This window comes from Carassius auratus, chromosome 25 (genome assembly GCF_003368295.1).
Source record: "Carassius auratus strain Wakin chromosome 25, ASM336829v1, whole genome shotgun sequence".
NCBI lineage: Eukaryota > Metazoa > Chordata > Actinopteri > Cypriniformes > Cyprinidae > Carassius > Carassius auratus.
The window spans coordinates 4,625,811-4,652,316 of record NC_039267.1 but is presented as its reverse complement, the minus strand read 5'-3'; the positions used below and the strand labels follow the sequence as shown (position 1 = coordinate 4,652,316).

The following is a 26,506-nucleotide window of genomic DNA, read 5'->3' as shown; positions in this document are numbered from 1 at the left end:
TCATTATTACTTTTGTATCATTTATTTTTAATTAATTGACACAAAGTAACTGTTGACTGAAATGAAAACATATAAAAAGTTAAACAATTATTTCCAGATATTTTTTCAAGGCAACGTTTTTATTTTTATTATTATTTTCATTTATTTCAACTGGATGTACTAAAATATATAGAAGACTGCTTTTTTGCCGCAAGATAAAAAACATAAAAGGGTCATTTTTATCTCACAATACAGATGTTTTCTCTGGCAATTCTCAGTTTATGTCTCACAATTATGATTTTTTTTTTCTTGCAATTCTGTTGTTAAATAAAAAAAATATCTGTGAGAAGCAAAGTCACAATTACCTTTTTTATTTTTATCCTGTGGCTTCCATAGTAATAAAAATAGTAATAAAAATGAATAAAAACAGATTTAAAAACTTGAATAAAAATCACAAAAAAAAACAGCAAAATTATTAGAACTTTAACCCAAATTAAAAGGAAAAATACAAAAACAGAAAAATATATATATATATTACTAAAAACTTAAATATTATCTAAATTATATGAAATTGGTTGAAGCAAAACCACACTTGAATTTTATGTTAATGTGGATGTTGATTCGCAGCCTCAGACAGCCTGCAATTGGGCTAAAATCATATCCATGCAGTTTTCTAAAGCAAAAACATTATAATAATTCCATAATAATACATTTATAATTTCATTATAATAATTTCTATTAGTTAAATGATTTATCAAACATTTATGTATTTAATCTTATTGCTGCTTCCTGCTGTTTTATATACCAAAATTGAATAGCAAATTTGATCTTTAGGTTCTGTTTAAATTATTTAATGTGATGTTTTTTTTTTTTTTTTTTTTATCTTCCCAAGTGCCATGGAGTCGAGTGTGGAGTTCTCCTTGGTAAGTGGAAATATTCCAAAGTAGAATGATGAGTTTTTAATCATATGCAAATAAAACCACAAGATTTACACACGCTTGCTGTTCTTGTCTGTAGATGGAAGATAAAGGTGCCCTCAGCCAACCGAAGACCCCAAACATCGCTGTAGAGAATGACGGGCGTACCATCTCACTGCAAGTACTGGAATTGAAAACAAGTCTCCTGGAGGCGGTCGAAGAGCTGCATATTCACAGGGTATGGGGTCTTACTTTTAACCTCTCGTGTGAGAAAACAAAGCAAGAGATTGGGAAAACCATGTTTATTTCGTTGTTGTTTTTTAAAAGAGTCATGTGATGCGATTTCAAGTTCCAAGAGTGATAAAAGCTGTTCGTGAACAGATAAGATCCCTAAAGTTGCAAAGACTAAAGCCTCAAAACTAAAGAGATATTCTTTAAAAAAGGCTGCTAAATTGCATCTCCGTAAATTAAGAATGTCAGTCTATTAGAATCTGAATGGCATGATGGCTCTATTTTTACATTGAGGAATGTCATTTTTTGGGGGGAGGAGTGTCATGAGCATTCAGAAGACGAAAAAGCAAGCAGCACTTTCTGTCCTTCTGGATATAAGCCAGCAGAAGTTACACTTACATTAGAATGGGGTCATGCAGCAGGACCTGACGAATTCACATATTTGCTTGCACGACTGGTACCCTCGAGCAAAGCACTTAAAGCCCCACGCTGGACATGTTTAAAGGTTGTACGAGCAAAAATAAACAATTGTATCTCTCGTGTTTTATTGTTATTATGATGTTGGTGGGGAACAAAGACATTAAATCAATGTGATCCTCAGGCATGCCATTAAACTAACACTTTGTAGTTCTCTGGTTTATAGGGCCGGGGTTAAGATGGAGGATTTCCTGCCAGACAAACACGCTCAGCTGAATGCCGTCACTTCTCATGTTCTTTTAAGAGAGTGCAAAGTGTGCTCCATTAAAATGACTGTATTAGCTTGCGATGTTGTCAGCCGTTTTGCCAGATACAGGAAATCTGAACATCCAGCTGCTGAAAGTGCATTGTCCTGATGCATGACACTAGTCTAGAGTGAGATCTTGCATGCTGTTGTTTGATTTCAACACATTTAACGTGTCCTATGTTTTATTCGATTTTATCCAATCACGAATGCAGTCAGTTTATGTCCTGAAAGATTCACATGACGACCCACTAATTATAGTGCTTTTTTAAACTTTCAAATCCCATTTTTTCAATTTAATGTCCTTCCATGAAAAGTTAACTATAGGTAGCACACTTTATTAGGAAAAGGTAAATAAACTCCTACATGCAAATAAAAGGCAATATGTAGAAACCCACTGAGTTAAACCTGCAGTCCTAGATAAAAGCAGGACCACGATCGGTTTATGTGAAAATCTCCTCTCTGATGTTCAGATACCTGAATTCCATATGATCCTTTCTTCTTATTATTATTTACATACATTTTGGATGCAGGATGCTGAAACAAGATATGAGGAGCAGATGTGTAAACTTGTGCTGGAGAAGCAGGAGTTGGAATGGAAAAAGGTTTGTTAGGAATGATAAAAATGTTTCAGTTTTTTTTTTTCATTAACTTCCTAAGATTCCATTATTTAAAAAAATATGAATATTTTTACACTTTTGCAAAAGGGAATGATTTTGAGGAAATCATAGATATAAAACCATTAATACGGCTAAGGTTGGTAAATATTAACAGCTTCTTATTTTTCAGGAGTCTTTACAAAGTCAGATTTCTAGAATGTCGAACGAAAATTCAGAGTCACTTGCCGCTTTAAGAAAGCAGGTATGACATCACACTCAACCTATGTGTGTAAGACATCAATCAATAATAATAAAAAAAATAAGAAGAAGTATATTTAGAAAAATATATGAAAACTAAAAATATTTATATAATTTCGTCTAATTTAAAGTTTCAGGCCCAAATCCGGAAAATTGAGGGAGAAAAGGTTGGTCAATTTATATTTACATTTTTCATCTGTTTCTTATTAAACAGTAACTTTATTAAAATATGAATTAATCATCGCTGGTCTAATGACCTCTTAAAGGGTAAAACCCAGCTGGCTGCGGAGCTGAAAGACAAAGAGATCATCAGCCTCAAAGAAGAACTAAAACAGCTGCAGGTAGACAAAGTCACTACAATAACAACACACACCTTTACATGACCAGATCTTCCATACCTCTCTCTTGCTTTAGGGACAAATACATAAAACAGTGGGAAAATCCATCTCATCGCTGACCTTTGAGTGGGGGTCTGTGTAGGTCTATTTGGTGTTGTCAGATAAATGATGTCACACGGGTGATGCATGGTTTCTCCTATGGTCCATCAAACCCGTAGGTTGTCTGAGAAAGGCCCTTGTCACCCTTTTATTTGATAATGCAGTTTGATTCATATCTAAACACTCTTTGCTCTTTTTTTATGTGCCTTTTTGTTTCCATGTTTACTAATGTGATATAAAAATATTGTATTTAAATAATAAGAAAGTGACATTTAAATTATTTCTACTTCAGTGTAAAGAGTTTCAGCTGTTATCTTCAATTCACACAGCACGGAATCTGGTCACTCTGTGGTCTTTCAGTGAAAACAACTCACTAAACCACTTTCTTCTTCTTTTACCACTGTCTTACAGTTGCTCAGGTACAGTTCGGAGAAGAAATTAGGCGAGCTGGTAAGGATTTCCAATTATATAAATTGTTGACAGAGGCAAGTGGGAGTGGGAGGAATTAAAGAGGAGGAACTGAGAGGGAGAGCGGATCATCAGGAGTAACGGATAGGGAGGGCGTGACACGTGAACAGCCAGCGCCGCTGTGAAAATATCACTATTAAAATATTTTATATCGGAGCCGCGCTCTGTTTAACCTTTCGATGGCGCAGAGGGGAATCAGTTTGATACAGACAATCAAACAGTAACGGGCTGCAGTTCACATAAAAGCCCCTCAGGCATGTTTGGAAGTTGACTCCTTATCTAGCAGAAAGGAGCATTCAGCCGAGATGTTAAACAAAGGTCTTCAAACTCTCCGATGCGGTATATATTCACGGTCTGCCCTTGCCGAGAAGAAGAACTGTTATTACTTGTATGGCCGAATGGGGATATTCCTCTTAGAAGGGAGGACAATGTGTTTTTAAACTTTTCAGGAGCAAAAGTTGCAGCTGCAGACACAAACGAAAGACAGCCACCTGAACCAGCTGGGAGAAGTGGAGAGGCGTTTCGCCGCCATCTCCAGACAGTGTGCCATGGTCAAACAGGCCCATGACAAACTCGAGCAAAATGGTACGACTGACAGACATTGTCTGTCTTAGTGGAAAAAAAAAAATCTAATTTACTTTATGTTGAGTCATGGGTGTAAACCTGATTATATTTTGTGTTTAAATGCTCCAGCTAATTTAAAAGAGCTGGAAAACATTCAGTCTGGTATTCATAATTTTTCTTTATTCACTTTGGATAGATTTGATGTTAAAAGGTGAATCCTAAAAGAAAGGACTTTTTTTTTTTTTTTTTTTTTTAGTTGAAGAGGCCATGCGAATGAATAAAAAGCTCACATCCATCAATGAAAAACAAGAATCTTCGATTAAAGCCTTGAAAGAGGTATAAAAAAAAGTCATTGTTGTGCCATTGACTATATTCCTATCGCTTTGTTAATTGATTTGATTTGAATCATCACTGTGTCACAAATTGTTGCACCTTTTATTTCATATTTAGGATTTGGAGAGCATCAACAAAGAGCTGGTCACATTAAGAGTGTCGTCTGTCTGCAAACCTGGAGAGGAACGTTTACAGAATGTTCTAAAAGAGCAAGAGTTTCAACTGCTTCGGCAGCAACTCCTTGTGGTAGAATCTCTTTAAGTTTGTTGAACATAAAAGGTGATACCAGGATGTCTGTGAATGTTAAACTTTGTCTTTAGGAAACAGAAATTAACAAAAAACTGAGAAATGAAATGGCCACAGAAAGGGCAGAGAAGCAGGTAAGTAAGCCCTTCAGAAAAAGCAGGACCTTTTGTGCATTCGTATCATTTAACAAAGGTAACATCAGACTTCACACTTGGATGAAATGAAGTACGCGCGTGTGTGTGTGTGTGTGTGTGTGTGTGTGTGTCAGGAGGTATTAAGATCCTTCCACCAGAATCAGAGTTTGCTGCAGAGACAGACAGAAGCTCTGAGTCGAGTAGAGCAGGAGCTTCGCAAACTCCTTGAGGAGTATCAGGTCAGGCTTCCCAAAACCCAACTCCACCAGCAGTATCACTTTTAACCTGACACACAAAAAAAGCAACTATTTTTGCTTTTACAATTTTTGTAAATGTAATTTTTTTAATTTTTATGTTTTTTTTAAACTAACAAACAGACTTCAGTTACAATTCGCATATTAATAATGTGATTAAAATAAACAATAAATAAAATTAGCAAATTAAAAGACAATTAACTAGTTTATACACACACACACACACACACACTCACAAAAAAGCTAAATCTGTCAGCTTTTTCCAGATATTTATTGTAATTGAATTTTCTTAAAATGATAAACTTAATAAGGTATACATATTCAGGAGTAAACAGTGATCACCTAGTACTCGTAAAATTGATTGAATGAACTGATAACCACTTTTGTACATTTACAACACATGAAGTGCAACTCAATAATAGTAAGTGTGTTTAATGTCCGTTTACAGCCTCCTTCTCTTTTATTCTCCCCATTCCTCTATTTAATTCACTTAGTCATTCACTGATTAAAACCATTATTAACATGACAAAAGCCAACTGATTTGTATTGGCCTCTCCATCTGTTTAGAATCCTCTGTCTAGGTTAAATAAACACATAAAAATTTATTATTGCATTAAATATTTTCTGGGTGATTAATTTCATTGCAGGTCCTTAAAACAGAACATGAATTGAACCAAGAGAGGACTAAAGAAAAAGACAACAGCTTTGCTCACTTGAGAGATGAATACCAAAATTCTAAACTTGCTTGGGAAAACGAGGTGACGATGAGATGATACAAAAACAAATGATCTGGAATTGAGACTGAAAAATTTTTTTTTAATTGTCATTTTATTTAATTTTATATTTTTAAAGTGAATATTGGTGTTCTCACACAGATTCTTAGGATGCAAATGTCAACGGAGTCTGGTCAAGAAGAGCTGCAAGCCGTAAAAGAGGCATTTAATCAACTTCAAGAAGAGCACAAACAGCTGTCTATTTCTGACGTTCATAAAGCCAAAGAAATTCATAGCTCTGAGGTTGGATGATTACGTATACATTCCTAACCAGTGACTGTTTAATATGCTTGTAGATTGGACATGGATTAATAGGTCTAAATTTGATAATTTTAAAATAGTATTTGATCTATTAAGTGATCTAAATTCTAATTGAACTTTGGGGTCTTTTATCACAGGTTCCCATAAAAGATCAAGATAATGATCTTTGTACAACATCTAATAAGGTTAACCTTGTGAAGGTGAGCAGTCTCCATGAAGATCTTGAGGAGAGTCTTATTAGTCCTCATGATAGCCATGAACCAATGTTTCACCCTGATAAAGGCATTCCAGGTAAGTAAGAAAGAGTGCACAGTTGTCTTCTCCAGCCATGCTTGGCGCCACTATAACTAATATTTTATACTGAATGATGTGAAGTACAGGGAGGTGGTTACTGGAGTCTCTTTATCAAGCTTACCTGTACTTCTAATTTTTCTCTTATAATGATGCATGCATTTCATTTCCTCACACAGATGAAAGCATCAAGTTTCAAAAGGCTAGAAAAGATGGCAGCTCTCAGAACAACAACAAGGAACTTGACATTCCAATGCAGGCAGATAGAACAGTACTTGCAGTCTCATTATCGGTTTCAACTGATAACATCTCAAGACCTGAGAATCTCAATCCCATGATGAAGCATCTGTCAAAGCAGTGTGATGAAACAAAAACTGGTGTCAGTGAAAGTGAGCCAGTCTGCAACGCAGATGATAAAGGATGCCCCTCAAACCTAGTCCAAAATGACACAGACAGTCGTCTTACTAAGCTATCAGGGCCTGAAACCAGGTCTGTTTATGGTGTAGACGGCAACCCTTTGACTTTGGAACCGAAAGATAGACCGCTGGAGCAGAATCTGTGTATTTCTGAAGTGACTGAGTCCCAGACATCAGATAAACACATGGACAGCCAGGGATATGCTACATCTCAGTCCGAAGAAGTCAAAGACCACCAGAATGGCGCACCTGAATTTCTCAACAAATGTTCACAAAAGGAAAGTCAAACAACTGCTGAGAGACTTCCAGAAGACAAAACCGCAAACTCAAATCCACAAGACACAGTTGTTTTTAGTGACAGAATTACCATTACAGAAGGAATGATTGACACCCAACCAAGCCCATGCCACCTAACCATTCATGAGGAGCCTGAAAGCTACTTTGATACTGGGAGTGCCACAATAACTTCAGATACACTTCTTCATGAGTCCAAAGATCGGTTCTCTCCACCTGAATTGATTCGTGAACATTCACAAATACAGGTATCCCAAGTGGGCGGCTCAACTGAAATAAGCTTCTACAATGTGGTCAACAAACTGGAATCTAAAGAGTTGCTTTTTATTGATCAGACCACTTCAGTGACTGGAGTTGACACAGTAGAGGACATATCAGAAAATAACGATCAAAACAATGATTCAGAACCATTGAGATCTCAACAGATTGAAATGGGCGTTTCTAAATGTACTGAAGAAGCCAAGATCACAAACCCAGAACAAGATCCTTCTTCTCCTGGTTCTACAATACCAAATGACCAATCAGATGTTGACCAGAAGAGCATTCCAGTGCTAGATACTTTAAACCATCCTGGAAATAGAAGATATCAGTCGTCCTTTGCATGGGACACATTTATGAAAGGGAAAAAGATGCCACATCCAACACCATTAAAAACTGAGCTGTGGTCCTCTGGATTTCATGAGCTTGTTTCTCCATTTTGTGATCCCATATTTATGAAGAATAAGTTGCCAAAAACAGGTGTGTATTGTAATGTAAACAGAGTATTTTATTAAAACAAGACTTACTGGTGGTATGTGACAACAGTAAATTTAAAATTCAAATCCTACTTTCACAGCCATGATGAAGACTCCTGACAGACCGGAAACCCCAAGCAAGCGTCAAGGAGAGTGGAATGCTATCAAGCAGTCTTTTTCTGAAATGTTATCAGAGAAAGTAAGTTTCCACACTGGCTAGCAAAGAATCTAGTTGAGTTAACATAAGAGGCATGCACTGCAGCACACGCATAGTGCATAAAGACAACTTCCATTCCCAGAAGTATTTCAGCAGGGTGAAATGGCAGCATTTTTCTCAATTAAATGTTGATAGAAAACAGCAGGACAAAAGTCTCTGCGTATAAATCACAGAGATGCAGCTCAACTCCAAAGGGAGCTAAGAGGCTAATATGGAATAAACCAGAAATCGTTTTGAAGGCTGTTGTTTTCGATAACATGGTAGTATCCGGTTTCAACACAGTTTTTTGCTTTATTACTCAAATGAAATCAATCAAAATGTACTAACCCTCAAGCCATAAATGATGTAGATCAAAACCGATTGGGAGAAATTTTGCATCACATCAATTGCTCACCAATAAATCATCTGCAGTGTTTGGGTTAAAATGCATTAACAATGGATTTGATTCTTACAAACAGAATTAAATCTTTTAGTTTCACAAGGCTTTAATTAATAGACTGGAGTCATGTTGATTATTGTGACACTTTTATCAGCTGTTTATACTCTCATTCTAATGACACCTATTCGCTGCAGAAGTGTCCGAAATTAAAATGTATTTATTCATTTAATTATTTGTTTTTTACTCAAAGTAGTCCAAATCTGGTGGATTTCACTTTTCATTTCCTTCAATACTTCTATCAGAATTAAATCAAGTTATAGTGCCATGGTGCTTTTATTACCCATTTTATTGTTCCACAGGAGAATCAAGTTCTTATCCCCTACAGCTCGACTCTGAGTGGCAGTCCAACCTCTTCTTCTGTGGGTAATGGGCTGCGACAAAACTCCACTCCTACCGTTCCTCCTCCCAAACTCCAGAGCATGGAGAAACCGAACCGGCCTATGGCATCTAATTCTGAAGGAAAAGAAGAACGAAAACAATCTGATATAATGACCCAAATTGCAAAAATTGAGGAATTTATGTCAGCTGAAGGTTTAATGCCTCCAAAAAGACTCAAAACTGATTGATATGTGCTAGAAATGCATGCGTTCGTAAGTCGTTGCAGAGTTGAAAATGTTTTTGCTTAGGTATGTTTCTAACCCTCCTTGTGAGTAGACAGTGAATATGATATTTGTGTTATTTGCTTACTACATTTCCAAATAATTTCGCTAAATAAATGTTAAATATTTCAAGCAGCTTTATTTCGGCAGACTTTAAGGTTCAAGTGTTTGCATCCGTTGCATGTTAACCTATTGCTAAACAAGGTAAGTGATACACATAAAACCTGTTAATTACACTGCACAAGCTAATTAACACTCATTACTCCCAGACCAGCATGTTCATTCCTCAGAGGGCATTTAATGGCCAAACATTGCTAATTTACATTTGATACACAAACTGTGGCCAACTATAACTTGGGATAATTAAAATACACAAGTAAGAAGAATCAATTAGCACATATCAAACCAAATTAACAAATGCAAATGAGTCTCCCATTAAGTTTATGTCCTTGGTAAATAGGCTGTGGGGACCGTGGACACATGTTAGGGCGATACAGATGACAAAATGTGTTGCATATGTCGATACTGGTCACAATGAAAGTGGATACTTGGATTGAGCCAAGTGAGCTTTTTATTTTATTTTATTAGAATTTATTAAAAACAATATGAGTGAAATGTCATCTATAGATCTTCATTTTTATTTTTCTTGCATTTTGTCTTACAGCAATAACCTGGTTTACTAGCCCGTGCGGTAATATTTAATAAGCTATATTTTAGGAAAATAAACCAAATGAGTTTCTATCTCAAATTAAGCACTTTTAAGTGCCTCACAAAAAACAGTTCGCCTAGTACTAAAATCATCCAGCAGAAAGCAAATGCGCACCTCCAGATGAAAGCACAAGGTCCCTCAGAGGTTCACCTTAATACACTTACTCATTATTAATATGTCAAAATGTTAATGTCCTCGTAAAGAAATCTTATGCGTTCCAGCCACTGTGCCAGCAGTACTGACCCTTATCCTTAGAGGGAGTGGGCAATATGGAGAGCGTAATTTTAATACACACACTGGAATATGAAGTGGCAGTCCTTTGAAACAGTCAATTACACTTGAGCGCGGGAGGGCCCTAGTGTTAATTACTAGTCAGTTTTATATCGTGTGTAAATACAGAGCTTGCTGACATTCACATTCCATCACCGTGTCCTGACTGCCACAGCAAATTAGCCTGACCCGTCTGTGTGCACACCGCTAGGCCACTGCATGTTCCTTTAATTTTAGAATAACATTCAGCACAAACAAGCCCACTTCTGCTTATTAGGGTTGTTGATGCTACTAGTTTAGGTCACTGTGCTTTGCTTAAAATGGACTGAGAAAATATTAAGTATTTGGTGTGGCTAAACGGAATCATTAGATTGGGAATCAAACTACACTGGTTTCACTGTTTTTGTTGAATTCATTGAAAATAACTGATTCATTTGAATCATTAAGGAATCAACCTAAACTGGTTGCACTTTGATAAACTAAAAAGAACCAGCTCGTAAGAGTCATAGATACAATATGTTTGGGAATCAGAGTGCACTGGTTGATTACTGTTTTTGATTCACTTAAAGAACCAACTTATTTGAATCAATGGTTTGGGAATCAGACTGATTATGCTGTAGTTGTTTAATTCACTAAAAAAAAAACAGTGCCTGTAATGTTCAGGAATTGACTGCTTGTGTTTTATGTGTTCAGTTCACAAAAAGAACTGACTCTTTCAGAGTAATTTGTTCAGCAATTGGACCACACTGGTTTCATTGTATTTAATTATTTCTGTAAAAAGAACTGACTCATTAGAATCACTTTGGATTCGATTAATTAAAAGGACCAGCTCATAAGAGTCATTTGTTTGAGAATCAGTGCACTGGTTGTACTGTATGTTTTTGATTAATTTAAAGAACCAACTCATTAGAATTGAACTGACTAGGAATCAGAATATACTGATTGTGCTATAGTTTTTTAATTCACTAAAGAGAACCAACTCTTTAAGAGTAATTTGTTCAAGAATAATCCGGTTACAGTTTTTTTCAATCGCTAACAAGCGCTTAACCATACTTCAGATACTTTTTCTAAACTCTTAACACAGACTAACACCTACAAAACACAACTGGCCAAATGGATAATTTTCTTCTCAAAAACACATTTTGTTAAATATATACTAAATCTTCATTTCAAAATAGAACACATCTTTCTCTGCACACACCAACTTTAGCAAAACACTGGAAATCTGACTCAAAATTAAATTATTCTGTCAAAGAATAACACTTGTTTTCACCTCACAAGGTACATGCAGTCAATCAAAGTACACCAGGTTTCAAAATACTGGCTATTGTTGACATTACAAAAACTGCATAGACTTTTCAGTCTCAGTTTTACAGGTATTTGCATGCAAAACATGCAATTCACTGTTTTACACTAAATTTATTGGTTAGGAACTGTATGTCCAAATGTACAGTAATGTTCGCATTCAAAAGAATTCCAGTAAAAAGCTATTTTTTTCCTTTACTGTTTACTGCAGGAGGTACAGTAGAAACACGGTATGATAGAACAGAAAAGGTTTGACAGTATTGCCTACAGTGAACAAAATATCCATGAAACACATAAGAGCATTCCGAACAAAAAAACAACAACAGCAAAAAGCCCAGATAAAAAAGGAGGGGGGGGGGGGTAAAATAAAAACAATCTCTCACTGCTCCTGCTCCTCTCACTGCATCTCTCACTGCTCCTGCTCCTCTCACTGCTCCTCTCATTGCTCCTGCTCCTCTCACTGCACCTGCTCCTCTCACTGCTCCTCTCACTGCTCCTGCATATCTCAATCTCTCACTGCTCCTGCTCCCCTCACTTCATCTCTCACTTCTCCTGCATCTCTCACTGCTCCTGCTCCTCTCACTGCATCTCTCACTGCTCCTCTCACTGCATCTCTCACTGCTCCTCTCACTGCTCCTGCATCTCTCACTGCTCCTGCATCTCTCACTGCTCCTCTCTCTGCTCCTGCTCCTCTCACTGCTCCTGCTCCCCTCACTGCTCCTCTCACTGCTCCTCTCACTGCTCCTCTCACTGCTCCTGCTCCCCTCACTGCTCCTCTCACTGCTCCTCTCACTGCTCCTGCTCCTCTCACTGCTCCTTTCACTGATCCTCTCACTGCTCCTGCTCCTCTCACTGCTCCTGCTCCTGCTCCTGCTCCTCTCACTACTCCTGCTCCTCTCACTGCTCCTGCTCCTCTCACTGCTCCTCTCACTGCTCCTGCTCCTCTCACTGCTCCTGCATCTCTCACTGCTCCTCTCACTGCTCCTGCTCCCCTCACTGCTCCTCTCACTGCTCCTCTCACTGCATCTCTCACTGCTCCTCTCACTGCTCCTGCTCCCCTCACTGCTCCTCTCACTGCTCCTCTCACTGCATCTCTCACTGCTCCTCTCACTGCTCCTGCTCCCCTCACTGCTCCTCTCACTGCTCCTCTCACTGCTCCTGCTCCCCTCACTGCTCCTCTCACTGCTCCTCTCACTGCTCCTGCTCCTCTCACTGCTCCTTTCACTGATCCTCTCACTGCTCCTGCTCCTCTCACTGCATCTCTCACTGCTCCTGCTCCTCTCTCTTCTCCTCTCACTGCTCCTGCTCCTCTTACTGCATCTCTCACTGCTCCTGCTCCTCTCTCTTCTCCTCTCACTGCTCCTGCTCCTCTTACTGCATCTCTCACTGCTCCTGCTCCTCTCACTGCATCTCTCACTGCTCCTGCTCTTCTCACTGGGCCCCTTGCTCTTACTCTTCCTTGTCCATACATTACAGTTTTTGTCTTTTTCTGTTTCCAAAAACATCACTCTTCAAAGTCCTCCTTTTATTGTATAAGTGTCAATGTAATAGAAAAAAATAACCCCTGCCATTGAGTCTAAGCCAGATAGGAATCAGCTGTGGTTGGCCCAATTTACACAACATAAATCAGCTAAGATATATTGTTTTTGAACTGATATCATTGCAGAAGCAGAGGTTTTTATACTGTATCTAAGGATTGGAACATTGTTTTTGCTATTGTGGGATGTCGTGTGTTAACATTTGTAAATACTACAAAAACGATCCATAATTTTGTCGGGAGGTATAGGTTGTCTGTTCAGAAAATGTAAGCATTGTGGAAATGTATTTAATGACCCCATATTGTGTGAAAACAACATGAAATTTGTGAATGGTATGGCCACAATAGACAGATGCTGTGCTAATTGTGTTTAGAGTTTTGAAAATGTGACAACTGTTTGGACAAATGCTTGTTAGCGACTGAAAAAAACTGTAATCAGAAAAAACTGATTGTCTTGTATTTTTTTAACTCACAAAAAGAACCAACTCTTTAGAATACTAATGGAATAGAATAGTTCAGCACTCTGACTACACTAGTTTCACTGCACTATTTGTTGAATTCACAAAAAAAAAAAACTGACTAATTAGAATCATTCATTTTATGTATTAGAGAGCATTGGTTTAGGTTTTTGATTCACTTAAAAAACTGGCAACCCAAAGTGCAATGGTGCTGACATTGCACTTTGTTTTTGATTCACTTTTCGAACCAACTTTGGTTGGGAATCAAACTAAAGTGGCTGCGCTGTAGTTGTTTAATTCACTAAAAAGGACCAACTCATCAGTATCATTCTTTTGGCAAACAAACACTGGTTGTGTATTTGTATAATGCACTAAAAAGAGCCAACTTATTTGAATAATTTGTTTGGGAATCAGAATACACTGATCTGTTTCACTCTGCACAGTTTCAGTATAGCTTTTCCAAATGCCGTTTTAAAATGTCCTGCCACAATGTCCTTTTTCAATAGAAAAAAAAAATGGCAGTTCACTTTTGTTTTGCCTCTATAGCTGTGATTCACCTCCACTCTGGCCTTCTCATTTTACCTCAGACAAGAAGATAATCCCAGCCTGCCCACTACTGTCAAAGGTCAGCACAGTTTAAAGTTCACCATCCACATCATTTATATGGCCTTAAATTAGCCCAAACGCATACTTCTGACTGTTCCTCTCTCTTTCAACCAGTTGTTAATCTTCTCCTCATACTTCGAAGCCAGTGAGAAATAGGAATGCTCAGCGGACGGCTGTTTTGATTGAATTATACCCCTCAAGGACCACCATGGCAGGCCCATACGCTTTTAATTCTGGAGAGGTAAGAAACGATCAAATGGGTACATGGTACTCCCCATATGTGGAGTATGTCATCCCCACCTATATATCTGTTCAGCCACTATTGTTCACCTCTTAAAGGATGAGCCATTTCGGGTGTGATGGGTGGGGGGTGATCAGGAGCCCTATCTTAACCCACATGCCGTCCTGCATTAGCTGTGTCCCTATTGAGGTGTCAGCCCATAAGTCTTACTCAGTGGGATGTCACAGCCAGATGATGGAGAGTGCTTCTTCACTCTAGGGGATCTTGTAAAACTTGCATGCCCCCGGTCTGTACTCCAAGTCCGGCCTCCTCCTCGACACAGACTCTCTTCGTGCTAAATCAGAACGAGTGAATGGCACGCTGAGTTCCATTAAGAAACAAACGTATTTGGTTACTTACTTACTAAGGGTATTGCAAGGGTCTTCCTGGTTGAAGTACTACACTCAAAAAACTCATAAAAGTTATGTGCTTGTAAAGTTTGTCAGTTTAAACTTCACAGTCAAGTTAGGTATAGTGAGTGAAACTAAAAGGTAAGATTTCAGTCTTTATAATCACAATTAATCAATGGTTTTAAATATTTGCAAAAAAAAAAACAATCTCAGTATGCTTATTAAAATATTATGCATAATATTACATACACACACAAACTCATATAAATCTAAATATTCAATTTTAGTAGTCATATGTGATATCCTCAATATAAATGGAGGAAAAAAAGTTTGGGGTTGGTAAGATTTATTTATTTGATCAGGAACACTATAGTATTGTGAAATATTACTACAATTTAAAATAACTTCTACTTTAATATAAATATGTGTGTGAAACATGATTTAAAAAAAAAGATTCCTTGTTGAATAAAACGTTTTAGAATTTAACGTGTCCTTGCTGAATAAAAGCATTAATTTAAAAGAAATTCAAATTATATTCAAACTTTTGAATGGTAATATGTATGTAATCCGCAGGGGACAAAGCTTAATATGAATACTGTCCGCAAGCAGTTTGGATTTTACCTTTGTCAAAATTGCTTCATGGTCTAATGCTTCAGGCCTTTTTGTTTCACTCATTTTGGTTTTGATATTTAAGTGGCAGACTGTTTTTTGTAACCCAGAGAGAAAATAGATATGGAGAGCCTCCCCCTCAGTGAGGCTTCAATGATGTGCACCATTACATTCAGTCGGCGACCCTTAACTGCTCCTCAGTGATGAGCTAAGCTTCTCAATTGCTCTTTTTCACTATCACATACTGTATATTGCATGAACGCCATATGTGCTGTTTTTTTAACACAGTCTTCCATTTTGCTTTTTATAATATTGCTTATTTGAATTTGAATTTGAATTCCAATATTTATCCATTTTTAGTTTGGTTTTCAGTAGAGGCATAAGAAACAGATTACACTTGCCTTTTAATATATTAGACATCATGCTAACATGATATTCACATTTTTACACATATCTTAGATTTGGCTGAACTCAGTGGGTTTACAAAACTCTTCACAGTGTTTATGTTTGTGTAGCAGCTCCTTTGTCAAATAATAAGAACTAATTTGTTCCCAGAGAAAGCTTTTTTGGCATTTGGAACTCCACGTTGGATATCTTGTTTACTTTTCTAATAACCAAACTCCCCTTGAAGACAAAAAAAAATAAAAAATGGGCATGACTTGAGCGATTTTTGTGTCTGTTTTTTAACTCGCTGATTTTAGCACAATATAATCTGCAAATCAGTCTGTCAGATTTTCAGCGGGGAAATAGAGATGTGTATTTATCCCCTACTGCTAGATTAATGACCACTGGTGTAACCTTATGACCTGTCCGATTACAGGAAAAATGAGCTCAGAGGTCATAGATTCAGATCTGTTCCATTATGCCTTATTGGTGCCACTGACTCCAATTTTAGATCATTTCTAAACAAAATCGGAAGCCACGAGTAGATGTTCTTTTTTAGGTTATCACCCATATTGCATTTACAAATATACTTTATGACTTCCTTGAACCCAGACTGTGTCTCAGGACCTCAGGGAGGTTGTTCACCTTTCGCATGCTCTTTTATACTAAACGTAAACAGTTGATGCTTCAATCATGCTGTAGACATTTAATAAAGAATGTGTTCATCCAAATGTGTTTTATTGAAGGTAAATGGCTAATGAGCTCTTACGCAACCGTCAGAAACGGGTTACGGTTGCATCATTAATTATCAAATGAGGAATGTGCAGGCCTTTTCATCTTAATCTAGAAAGCAAGGGCCACAGCACAGCAGGAATTCAGATGATTTAGCTGGCTTTGACTTAATCAGTCTTAGAGGCATTACAATGGCAGTGCACAATGATGGATCACTTTCTGGTCCCTGAGGAGTGTTTATATAGTGTGCTTTCACTGAACCGATCACCCTGCTGACCGGTTGAGAAAAAATGAATAAGTTGGTTAGATTTGAGGGGTTTGTAATGGGAGCCCATTTCTGCCTCAGAAAAAAATTTAAAAGGTAATTGCGAAATTAGGTTTAAGCTCAGAAATAAAGCCAAAGTTTTAGATATAAATTTACAATTGCATGATATAAAGCTGCAACTCTGATTTCAAGTCATAACTGCAAGGTATGTCAAATGGTGAGTTATAAAGTCTCAATTCTGAGAAGTTGCACTTGCGCTACACTCATATGTGCAAGATTTGTCCAATTGTGAGTTTTAAAGTCACAATTCGGAGAAAATCACAATTGCGGGATTTAAGGTAGAAACTGAAAACGTCACAATTGGTACAAATGAAGTCACAATTGTGAGATAAAGCCACAACTGTGAAATAAAGTCGCAGCTGTGAGAAAGTTATAATTGCAAGATGTAATGTCAAATTGTGTTATAACGATGCAATTCTGAGAAGTTGTAATTGCGAAAAAAGTCATAAGTGCAAGATTTGTCAAACTGTGAGCTTTATTTGATACAAATAAAGTCACAATTGTAAGATAAGGATATTTTTGTGTAATAAAAAGCAATTCAGAGATGTCGCAACCTCAACAAAGTCATAACTGCAAGATATAATGTCGAATTGTGAGGTATAAAAGTAGCATTTCTGAAAAAAAGTAGACAATTGTGGGATTTAAAATAAAAATTAAGAGAAAGTTACAATTAATTCAAACGAAGTGACAATTGCGAGATAAAATGGCAATTACGAGACAAAATGTAAATTACGAGACAAAATGTAAATTCTGAGAAATGAAGACACAATTACAAGATTTAAAATAAATTGCAGTTGTGAAAAACAGTCACAATTGAAGCTACAAAGTTCCAGTTCCTTTGAAAAAAGTCACAATTGTGAGATATACAACTAGATTTTTTTTCTTAATATTTACAGACTTTAAGAACTTGGAAGGGTTTTAATATTAGCCATTTTAAATAATTTAAATGATTTGCTTAATTCAAATTCTTCGCAGCCATCACAAAATATCTGAGTGATCCAACACATTGTGTTGTTTTGAATGATGATGTTTTCGTTGCTAATTGGAGTGAAAGTCTTCAGCAGAATGATAACACTAAAAACAGTCTTCCCTGCGGAAAGCCCCTCATCCTGACCAGCCCATGAACCCGTACGCAGTCAGAGACATCTCTCTTCAAGTAACTGTACTCTTGTAAGTTTGTTGCCAAATGATCTGGCATGAAAGGATTTGCGAGTGTCTCCATGCCAAACTAGCATTTTTAATTGCTGAACCATAAAAATGGTGTTGTGGACTAGAAGATATGGGACAGAATGTCTCCTCAAATAATGCTTAGACAGTAGCACGTACTCCATGGCATGCCCTAGCTGATTCATGGATCCAAAAACATCACAACAAGAGCCTGTACCTGCACCCACAACAACCTCTTCTGTTAGTGCATCTACATGCGCCTTTGTCTTTTTATCAATCCAGTCCATCCTCAGCATTTATTATTTCCAGATCTGATCCCTTTTCTGCAAAAAAGTTGACTTGTTGCTCAGTTCAGCGCTCATGATTTGGCTCAAGATAAGCACTTTGTAGTGATTTGTAGATGTGGTATTCGATTCCTACTAAACCGATGCCGTGGCGCTCAAACATAGAGATACTATCTTTGAAGAAATGTCCCGACATAATTTCTCCTCTCTCCTGGAGCCCGGCCAGCCTCTGTAAAGTTTTCTCTCCCCATAAACTTAAGTGGAGACTGAAAAATTTCATCTCCAGAGATTGATAGTGTGTGCTTAGGATATAGACCTCTCAGCTTTTATTAAACAAGGAGTCCTTTCTTCATAAGTGTTCCATTGTGTGCTATTTGTAGAGCGAAAGACTTCACAATGTCTCCCATCCAAAACTATCACCCTGCGTTTAGAACAATAGTATGTATAGCACATAATGTATAAGAGCAATATATTATGGTTCTTTGACAGGATGATATGTAAGTCAGAGGGGTTCGGAGTTCTAATTAAATCAAGTGTTTGATGTTTTTCTTTTCTCTTTCCACATGTTCAGGGTTGTTCCAGTGTGAGCATACCAAATCGAATAAATTAATCGCCTTGCAACTGGTGGTACCACTCCAGCCGATGCCCTCTCCGTTTTTAGGTAACGTTGGATGCTTTCCCGCATCCATTTAAATGCTCAATTTCTCTGCGTTCTGACTTTCTGAAGGCAAGCCAGTGTTTTAAACACCTCATCGGATCTCAGTTCTCTTATCGGCAGTTCACCACAAATCCACATTATCCAAAATTATTTTAATAGCATCTCTCAGCACCTCAGGCCTTGTGTAGCACCATCAAGGCCAAGTTCCGGAAAATGCAAACTATGCTTAAAATTAAGAGTTTTAAGATGATTCTGTTTGAAGTATTAGAATTTATTCTCATAATATGTGGAATCACTTCACATTTCATTTGAAAAGAACCAGACAGATCACAAAAACAAAGATGAATTGGCAGCGTCTCAAACAGTCTCTAACTTTAGTTCAAGGACACTAGTCTATGTACAGTATGTAAATTAGCACAGAAATGTATTTGGACACGTCCTTTCGGTTTCGATTTCAGTTGCTTGGCAGCCATCTTAAAGGATTAGTTTACTCAAAAATGAACATTTTGGGAACATTTACTCACCCTCGTGTTGTTCCAAATCTGTATGAGTTTCTTTCTTGTGTTGAAAATAAAAAAAGATTCTTTTGAAGAATACTGGTAATCAAACAATTGATAGTCCCGGTTGCCATCCATAATATTTCTTTCTCTATGGAAGTCAATAAGGACCAACAACCAACAATTTAAAAATTCTTCAGAATAACTTATTTTGTGTTTAACATAAAAGAATAAACTTACACAGGTTTGGAACTACATAAGGGTGACAAAATGCTAACAAAATGTTTGGGTGAATTATTCCTTTAACGCTATTTGCAGTCTTGCATGTACAGTCACATTTTTAAGTGTGATAAAGACCAAAATCTATGTAACTTTGTCAAAATTATATTTCAATACCATTTCAATTCAGGAATAAAAATCTATAATCTTAGAATTATATATTGAACTTCATAAACTTAAATTACTCAAAAGAAAACAAAAAAATACATATTTAAATATTAAGAGTATTATTTGAGTTTTGCAGTAATATTAGAATTTTACAATTTAGTGCTATTTCAATCTTCTACTTCAGAATTTAATGTGTAATTCAATGTTTCTTGCTGTTTCTATTTCATTATTTGCGAATTTTACTGGCAATTCCTCAGTGAAAACTGTTACAAAATAATTTATCATTTCTTTTCCTATTTGAACTGTAAAGTGGGACTTATAGCCACCGTATTAAGCGTCATGATTTATCCAAATTATATATTATAGTTGATGATATCCTTGGTTAAAATAATTAAATAGCGGATAGATGAATACTTGGATGGATACACACTCTACCAAAACATCTGTAAAACCCCATATCAGCAGAAGTCATGGGAGTGACCAAGGCCTTTTTTAAGCCGCCAAACAAAAGAGCTCTTAATTTCCACCCTCGATATCAGTCGCTTTAACATCCTCCCTGTCCATCTAGGATGCACTTTGTGTATCAAAAGGAATTTCTAACATCAGAAACACTGACCAATCATGTGAACCTGCATATTCGTAAGTGTGAGAAAAATCGGCATGAACAGTGGGGCATTGTTTTGAAGCAGACAAGGGAAAATTCACGTCCAGGGATGTAATGTAGCATTTCACCAAAGCCCCTTGCTGATAAGAAGGACGATGATTCATTTCACCACACATCTGTGGCTAACAGAGCTTTTATTTTTTTGACAAAGATAGTGTGTTCTCTGTCAGCATTGACATCCATTACATTTGTCGTCCATGGTCTTCGTACCTGTCCGTTTTATTACTTACGACTTTAATCACAAGTCTTCTCATGTTTACAATAAATCGCCGCTTTCAAGTGGAATCTGTTAGCTCAAGACTCCATAAGCATACTCAAACTTCGATGTCCTTTGTCATGGGTGAGCAGTAACATTTCTCATTTCCTTTAAATGCTCTCTGAGGACTCCAAGAGAGATTCATCAAACGAGTGGAAATCATCTGGGGCTATCAATTAGTCTGCTGTACAAATGAAGTCGGTAGAGGTTCTACCTTGAAGTCAGATCTCTTTGATGCAATAGCAAGCTTTGGAAAAACAAAATATTTTCAGGGTCACTTGGACCGCTGTGTTTTTCTTGAGCCTGTGGAGCACTTGGGTAAAAGTCGACTAGGTTTTATTTTAAGATAATTTGTTGTTTGTTAAGTGGAAAAATGCACTTGAATGGCCAGGGGAGCCATTCTTTTTCTCTGCTGTTGTTTCAGAATAAGGCATTAGACATCTACAGAATTTCTCCAAACACTTAGGGGAGCCCAAAAAAACCTATGGTCTTTTTTTCTCAGCAGAAATAGCAAAAAGTGGGTGTTGTGTGTGTGGACAAGGGAGTTCAGCAAGGAAGATGAGGTGAGACCTAGTGCTAACTAAAACTCATTATTTTCTCAATATAGTGCTGCTTTCGGCCTAATTGAAGCCAAAAATTATTACATTTTTCATCTAGCTTATCTGTCACTCAGGTATTCTCTCACCATTACCATTTCAACAGCATGTTATTGCCGGATGAAGTATACAAATCAGTTTATCAATTACACACAAAATTACCACCAAACGCAACTTTCAGACGCCATCTTAATTTTTTTAGCTAAACCGTCATGGAATGGAACGCACAGGATTGTGGGATATAAAAAGCAACAAATGATTCATCTACACTCCAAAAAGAAAAAAAAACTGTGGTAAAATACCGGCAACTGTGTTTGCCAGAACTTCACCGTAAAAGATATGGTAGCAACGAATTCACAATAAAATACCGTATTTCATTAACTGATATAATGTTAATAAACCAACATATTGAAGTACTAATATCTGTTGTGAACCAATGTAATGCACCGATAACCACCAAAAACTGGTGGTGATGAGAAAGTCACGTAATGAACCATGAAGGTGCACAGTGTCATTCACACAAACACTAAACCCCATCATGGTGACACGCATGATACTGTAATAATGTACACAACTGACAAGAAAAAACTAAGAAACATTATTTCAACAACAAAAAAAACATCAAATATGAAGTGTCATGCAGGGAATTCTAGGAGTGTCCATTTACAATCTGTCACTGTAAATTATACAATGACTTTTTCTTTTTCACTTCCAAAAAACATATTTTTAACAGTATTTTACTGTAAAATGACATTAACTTGAATCACATTTATTCACCGAATAAAGTATGGAAACTTGCCGTTAACCGTTTTTTACTGTAGCATTTTTACAGTTTTTTTTACTGTTAAAATCATAATTTTTTTTACAGTGTGCTGCCTTCAAAATCCGATAAGAAGAAGGTACCTCTGAAGACAGGAGGTAAAGCAGAATTTGGATTCGAATGTGCCTTGATGCCTTGGAGTGCTGCCTCCGAAGGCAGCATTTAGAGATTTTGGATGCAGCCATAAAGAGCACATCAGTCAGCGCGAGCACAGGCTTTTGCTGTTTATGGTCGCTGGACTCACTGCTCGGGATGGAGATGAAGATTGACGAATAAATGCTTGTATTTGGGTATGTTCCTCACAGTCAAATGGATTCTGAAGATTTGCATTACAGCGCACAAATAAAATTAGTTTCGTAATTATGTTGTGGTTTTGGTGTATTTTATAGTTCTGTTGTCAGTCACAGCTTGTCAGAGAAAATGCCTTTTGTGGCCCATGGCAAATAAAGTAAAGTAACACGACAAGTAAAGGTTAAACGATTGCAGATTTTTATTTTATTTTAAGGGTTTAAAGTGAAGTCGTTTAATATTATGTAGGCTGTTCTTGGAAATGAGCTGGCAGCAGAAATCATACAGAACAAAACGAAATGTTTGAATCTCATTTTTTGAATCTGACATAAGCGATTCGGTTGAGATGATAACTGGATACTCGCTCTGAACGGATCTAATCAGTGAGTTGCTGTCTCGAGAGCAACCAGCCATATCATTCCAATTCGAGCATTACTCGTTTATTGTGAACCGATCCAAAATAATAATTTGATCATAATTTAGAAATAGCTATCCTTTTACGGTACGGAAGTTGTTACGGGGGAAGTTGTGGCCTAAATGTTAGAGTGTTGGACTTGCAATCCAAGGGTTGTGAGTTCGAGTCTCGGGCTGGCATGGATTTGTAGGTGGGAAGAGTGAATGTCCAGTGCTCTCTCCACCTTCATTACCGTGAGTGAGATGCCCTTGAGCAAGGCACCAAACCCTGGGTGCCGCAACATAAATGGCTGCCCACTGCTCCTGGTGTGTGTTCACAGTGTGTGTGTGTTCACTGCTGTGTTCATGCACTTTGGATGGGTTAAACGCAGAGCACGAATTCCGTGTATGGGTCACCATACTTGGCTGTATGTCACATCACTTTCTTTTTTAAAGACCTTGATTGCTTTCCCCTTAAAATAACAACAAACAATCTGTTTGAGTTTTCATGAAGCGAAGAATATAGAATAGAAGACAGACGAAAAATAACTATAGCCTATAACTGCATAGGCTATTGTAGGCTATTCTTTAAATATAGAACATATTTGAATGTATTACATTTTTTGTCAATGGAAATTAATGAGGTTTAATGCTTTCGAAATATGTTCTTGTGTTTCACAGAAGAAAGTTTTACATGTTTGGAACAAGTAAAATATTTAGGTGGACTATCAATTTACAGTACAGTAACAAAGTAAAAAATACAACACAAATGGACACAAGTCATTAAGAATGATGAGTACATGGGACTTGATTGGTAACTTCCATCTACCCTTTACTTTGGATCTCTGCCTCTTGATGCTGCCAAAGAGCAGTTTAATCCAAGCCGTTATTCCAAAGCTCTTCAGCTTGATGACAAGATAAAGGACTTTGACACAGTGACTTGTGCTGACATGACAGACTTTTTCTTTTCCTTGCTCTCCTCTTCCCTGAGTTGAAGAGTTGAATCCTGGGTCAGCAGCTTTCAGCAGAACCCCAGACTACAATTCCAGATGGTGAAGTAGGACCATATCTCAGCTCATCAATTTAATGAGAACTGCCTCTGCTTAGCCACGTCCTGCTCCTTGGCCAATGCTTCCGGCTACACCGAGGCCTAAACGTTTGACAAATAAAGACAGATTTTGGTTCATTGGTTAAGTGATGGCCTTCGTGTATGAAACTGGCAGCGAAATATGATGCAGATCCAGCCGTTTTCATGACCTCTTGAAGGCTTCTGAGATCATAGTGACTAAATGACACGTTTTCGGACTCATTTAGAGAGATTTGTGATGAACAAAATGGGGGGACACTGAAGTGGAGGAAGTGATTGTTTATGCGTTATGAAATACATTATTCATTATATGATAGTCTAAATGACTTTCACATTTTTTTTTCTGTTCCTCATAGTGTAAAGTTTATAGCAACAGTCACCTCTTAGATTTACAATATAGTGTTGTCTGGTAATGTTTACGTGCAACTGTTGCTATGAAAGCAAAAAGAAACAGAAAAGATAACCTTTGAAACTTTCATACATCAAAACAAAAGAAACTTTCAAGGACGCTAACAGCCACCCCTGTGATAAAATAAACAGCCAACAGTTTCATCTAGGAATAAAATATGTCATTATTTAGTTGCAACAATCGCTATTTTTCAAACTGAAGAAACCTGCGCGATTTATTAACAGAAACCTGATTGGATCATTTTTTGAGCCGATTCTTTCCGATGAACATGTTCACAAATAGAAATGATTCATTCTCGGAATGGAGGCTGCAGCTATTCTCGAGTCAAAACTCCTTGATTCAATGTTACCTGGAGAGTCAACTCAATGAACTAGTTCTGACTCAATAATCAACAAAAACCGGAAGAAATTTCATCTTCAAGATTCGAGTTTATTTAGCCTATTATTGAACCGATCGCGCGAGAAGTAAGTTAAGTTACTCAAACCCCCACAAGCTTTATTCTGTCTGTGTCTCTCCAAATATGTATTTTGCTAAATAATAAAAGATTGACCAGCGCTTACATACATTTCATACTATTAGCCTATTATTTAAGTAGCATTAATTAAAATTAAGCTTTTTTACTTGTAGCATACTTAAATAAAACGTAGCCTACTTTTACTGGACTAGGCCTAATAATTCACATTTACTTTAACGTGTGTTGGCCTACTTCGTTGACCAATGTTTAATTATCACCCCAACTTATTTCCTAGTTTCTTATAAATGCACTGATAGCCAGTATTTTACAAGAATTATCCATACTTCTATTAATACATCATCATATTGTTTCATCTTGGACCATAAAAGTGTCTGGACGTCGGGCATATGTTGTGTCACACCATATTTTTCGAACCACTGTGGAACTAAAATCTTCGTCACTGTCTATTATTGTTGTTGCAAGTATTCTACAAATGGTTATGAATGTTCATGGGCCCTGCTTAAAAGTTAACGCTAAGAATTGACTAAGTGCTAACAATATAATACAGGATTCGTTTGTTTTCACTTCTCCAACCTGAAGGCATGAGGACTTCCAGATGAGGTCCATCTCAGGCTGGAGATGTGGACTGTCTTCCAGACAGTGAGCCAGAGGTTAAGCAGGAACTCAGCCCGTGCTGAGGGAGTGTGTGTAGGGGTGTGTAAGTCCTCTCTTCCTCACGGCAGATTGTGCAGTGTTATAATTGACTCATCCCTCCTCATGTCCTCATCGCAACATCGCGTATTTTTCATCGGCCTTTCATCGTTCTGCACTTGATGGTCGCCAAATGTAAGACAAAACCGTTGCATGCGCCTTAACTGACGTTGCCTGCGTGGAATTTCTTTCTGATTCGATAAATCAAACGGCTTCATTGCTTTACATAACGACCGATGGATTAAATGTAATATTTGATATTCTAACTTTTATTTTAAAAAGAAAATTGTAATAAAACGAACGTTTGTATTTGACTGATAAATTATTTAACAGTTCAAAAGTTCAAGTGAAGGTGAACACCTGCAGATAAGTTTCTTACTCGATAATTTACTTTTTCAATTTAAACAAAAATCGCCCTGCACTTAAACACAGTTGTTATGGATCCTCAAGCTTAGCCTTATTTTTATGACTAGCAGTGAGTTAAATCATCAGTAGGCAAGTAGCCTAGTTTTATTTAATTATGCAGCGCTTTCGGCTCATAAATATTAGGCAATGAGAAACATTATGAATAATAGAGCTTAATGAATAAATCAAAGAATACGTTAAAATAAAATAAAAACTATGAAATATTAATAATTGTAAAAAATAATCATTTGAAAGAAGAAATAAGACTATCTTTGGTCTATTTCGTGGGACTATTTCCTTTACATGTTTTTATTATTATTATTACATTAAGTTAATTTTAAAACTTCTGTTTTTAAAAGGAAAACAGTCCAGAGACGTTGCATAGGCCAATAACCTATTGTCGATAAATGATGAGAGAGAAAAAAGGGCTTACACGACCGCTTTTTTTATTTTTTTTAACATTACCAATAATTGATTGGGAATGTATTAGTAGGATATTAGTACTAGCCTATTATATCGCTATTTTATTATCCTCGTTTAAAAGTTTTAAAAAGAAGTTAGGGAATCAGTGATCTGCCAATGATTTTTCGATCTGCCATTAAAAAAAACGTGTCAAAAAAAAAAAAAAAAAACAGTTTAATAATGAACAGTTGAATTTCTCTTAAAGATTTTTTTTCAACAATCCACTTACCAAATAATC

General features: G+C 36.9%; 2 protein-coding genes across 2 annotated transcripts in view; both read left to right on the top strand.

The window, feature by feature from the left end:
- The window catches only part of LOC113043051 (fatty acid 2-hydroxylase-like), a 121,681-nt gene that overhangs the window by 32,935 nt on the left and 62,240 nt on the right, over nt 1-26,506 (top strand). The gene's annotated exons all lie outside the window — the stretch shown is intronic.
- Nucleotides 876-9,293, top strand: LOC113043048 (coiled-coil domain-containing protein 73-like). The gene is made up of 18 exons (XM_026202160.1): nt 876-902; nt 997-1,134; nt 2,382-2,453; nt 2,638-2,709; nt 2,837-2,872; nt 2,972-3,046; nt 3,554-3,592; nt 4,060-4,195; nt 4,431-4,510; nt 4,625-4,753; nt 4,828-4,887; nt 5,022-5,126; nt 5,789-5,899; nt 6,017-6,157; nt 6,313-6,466; nt 6,646-7,914; nt 8,012-8,109; nt 8,866-9,293. Exons 1-18 carry the CDS (start codon nt 876-878, stop codon nt 9,130-9,132), a joined length of 3,009 nt encoding a protein of 1,002 aa, XP_026057945.1. The 3' UTR covers nt 9,133-9,293.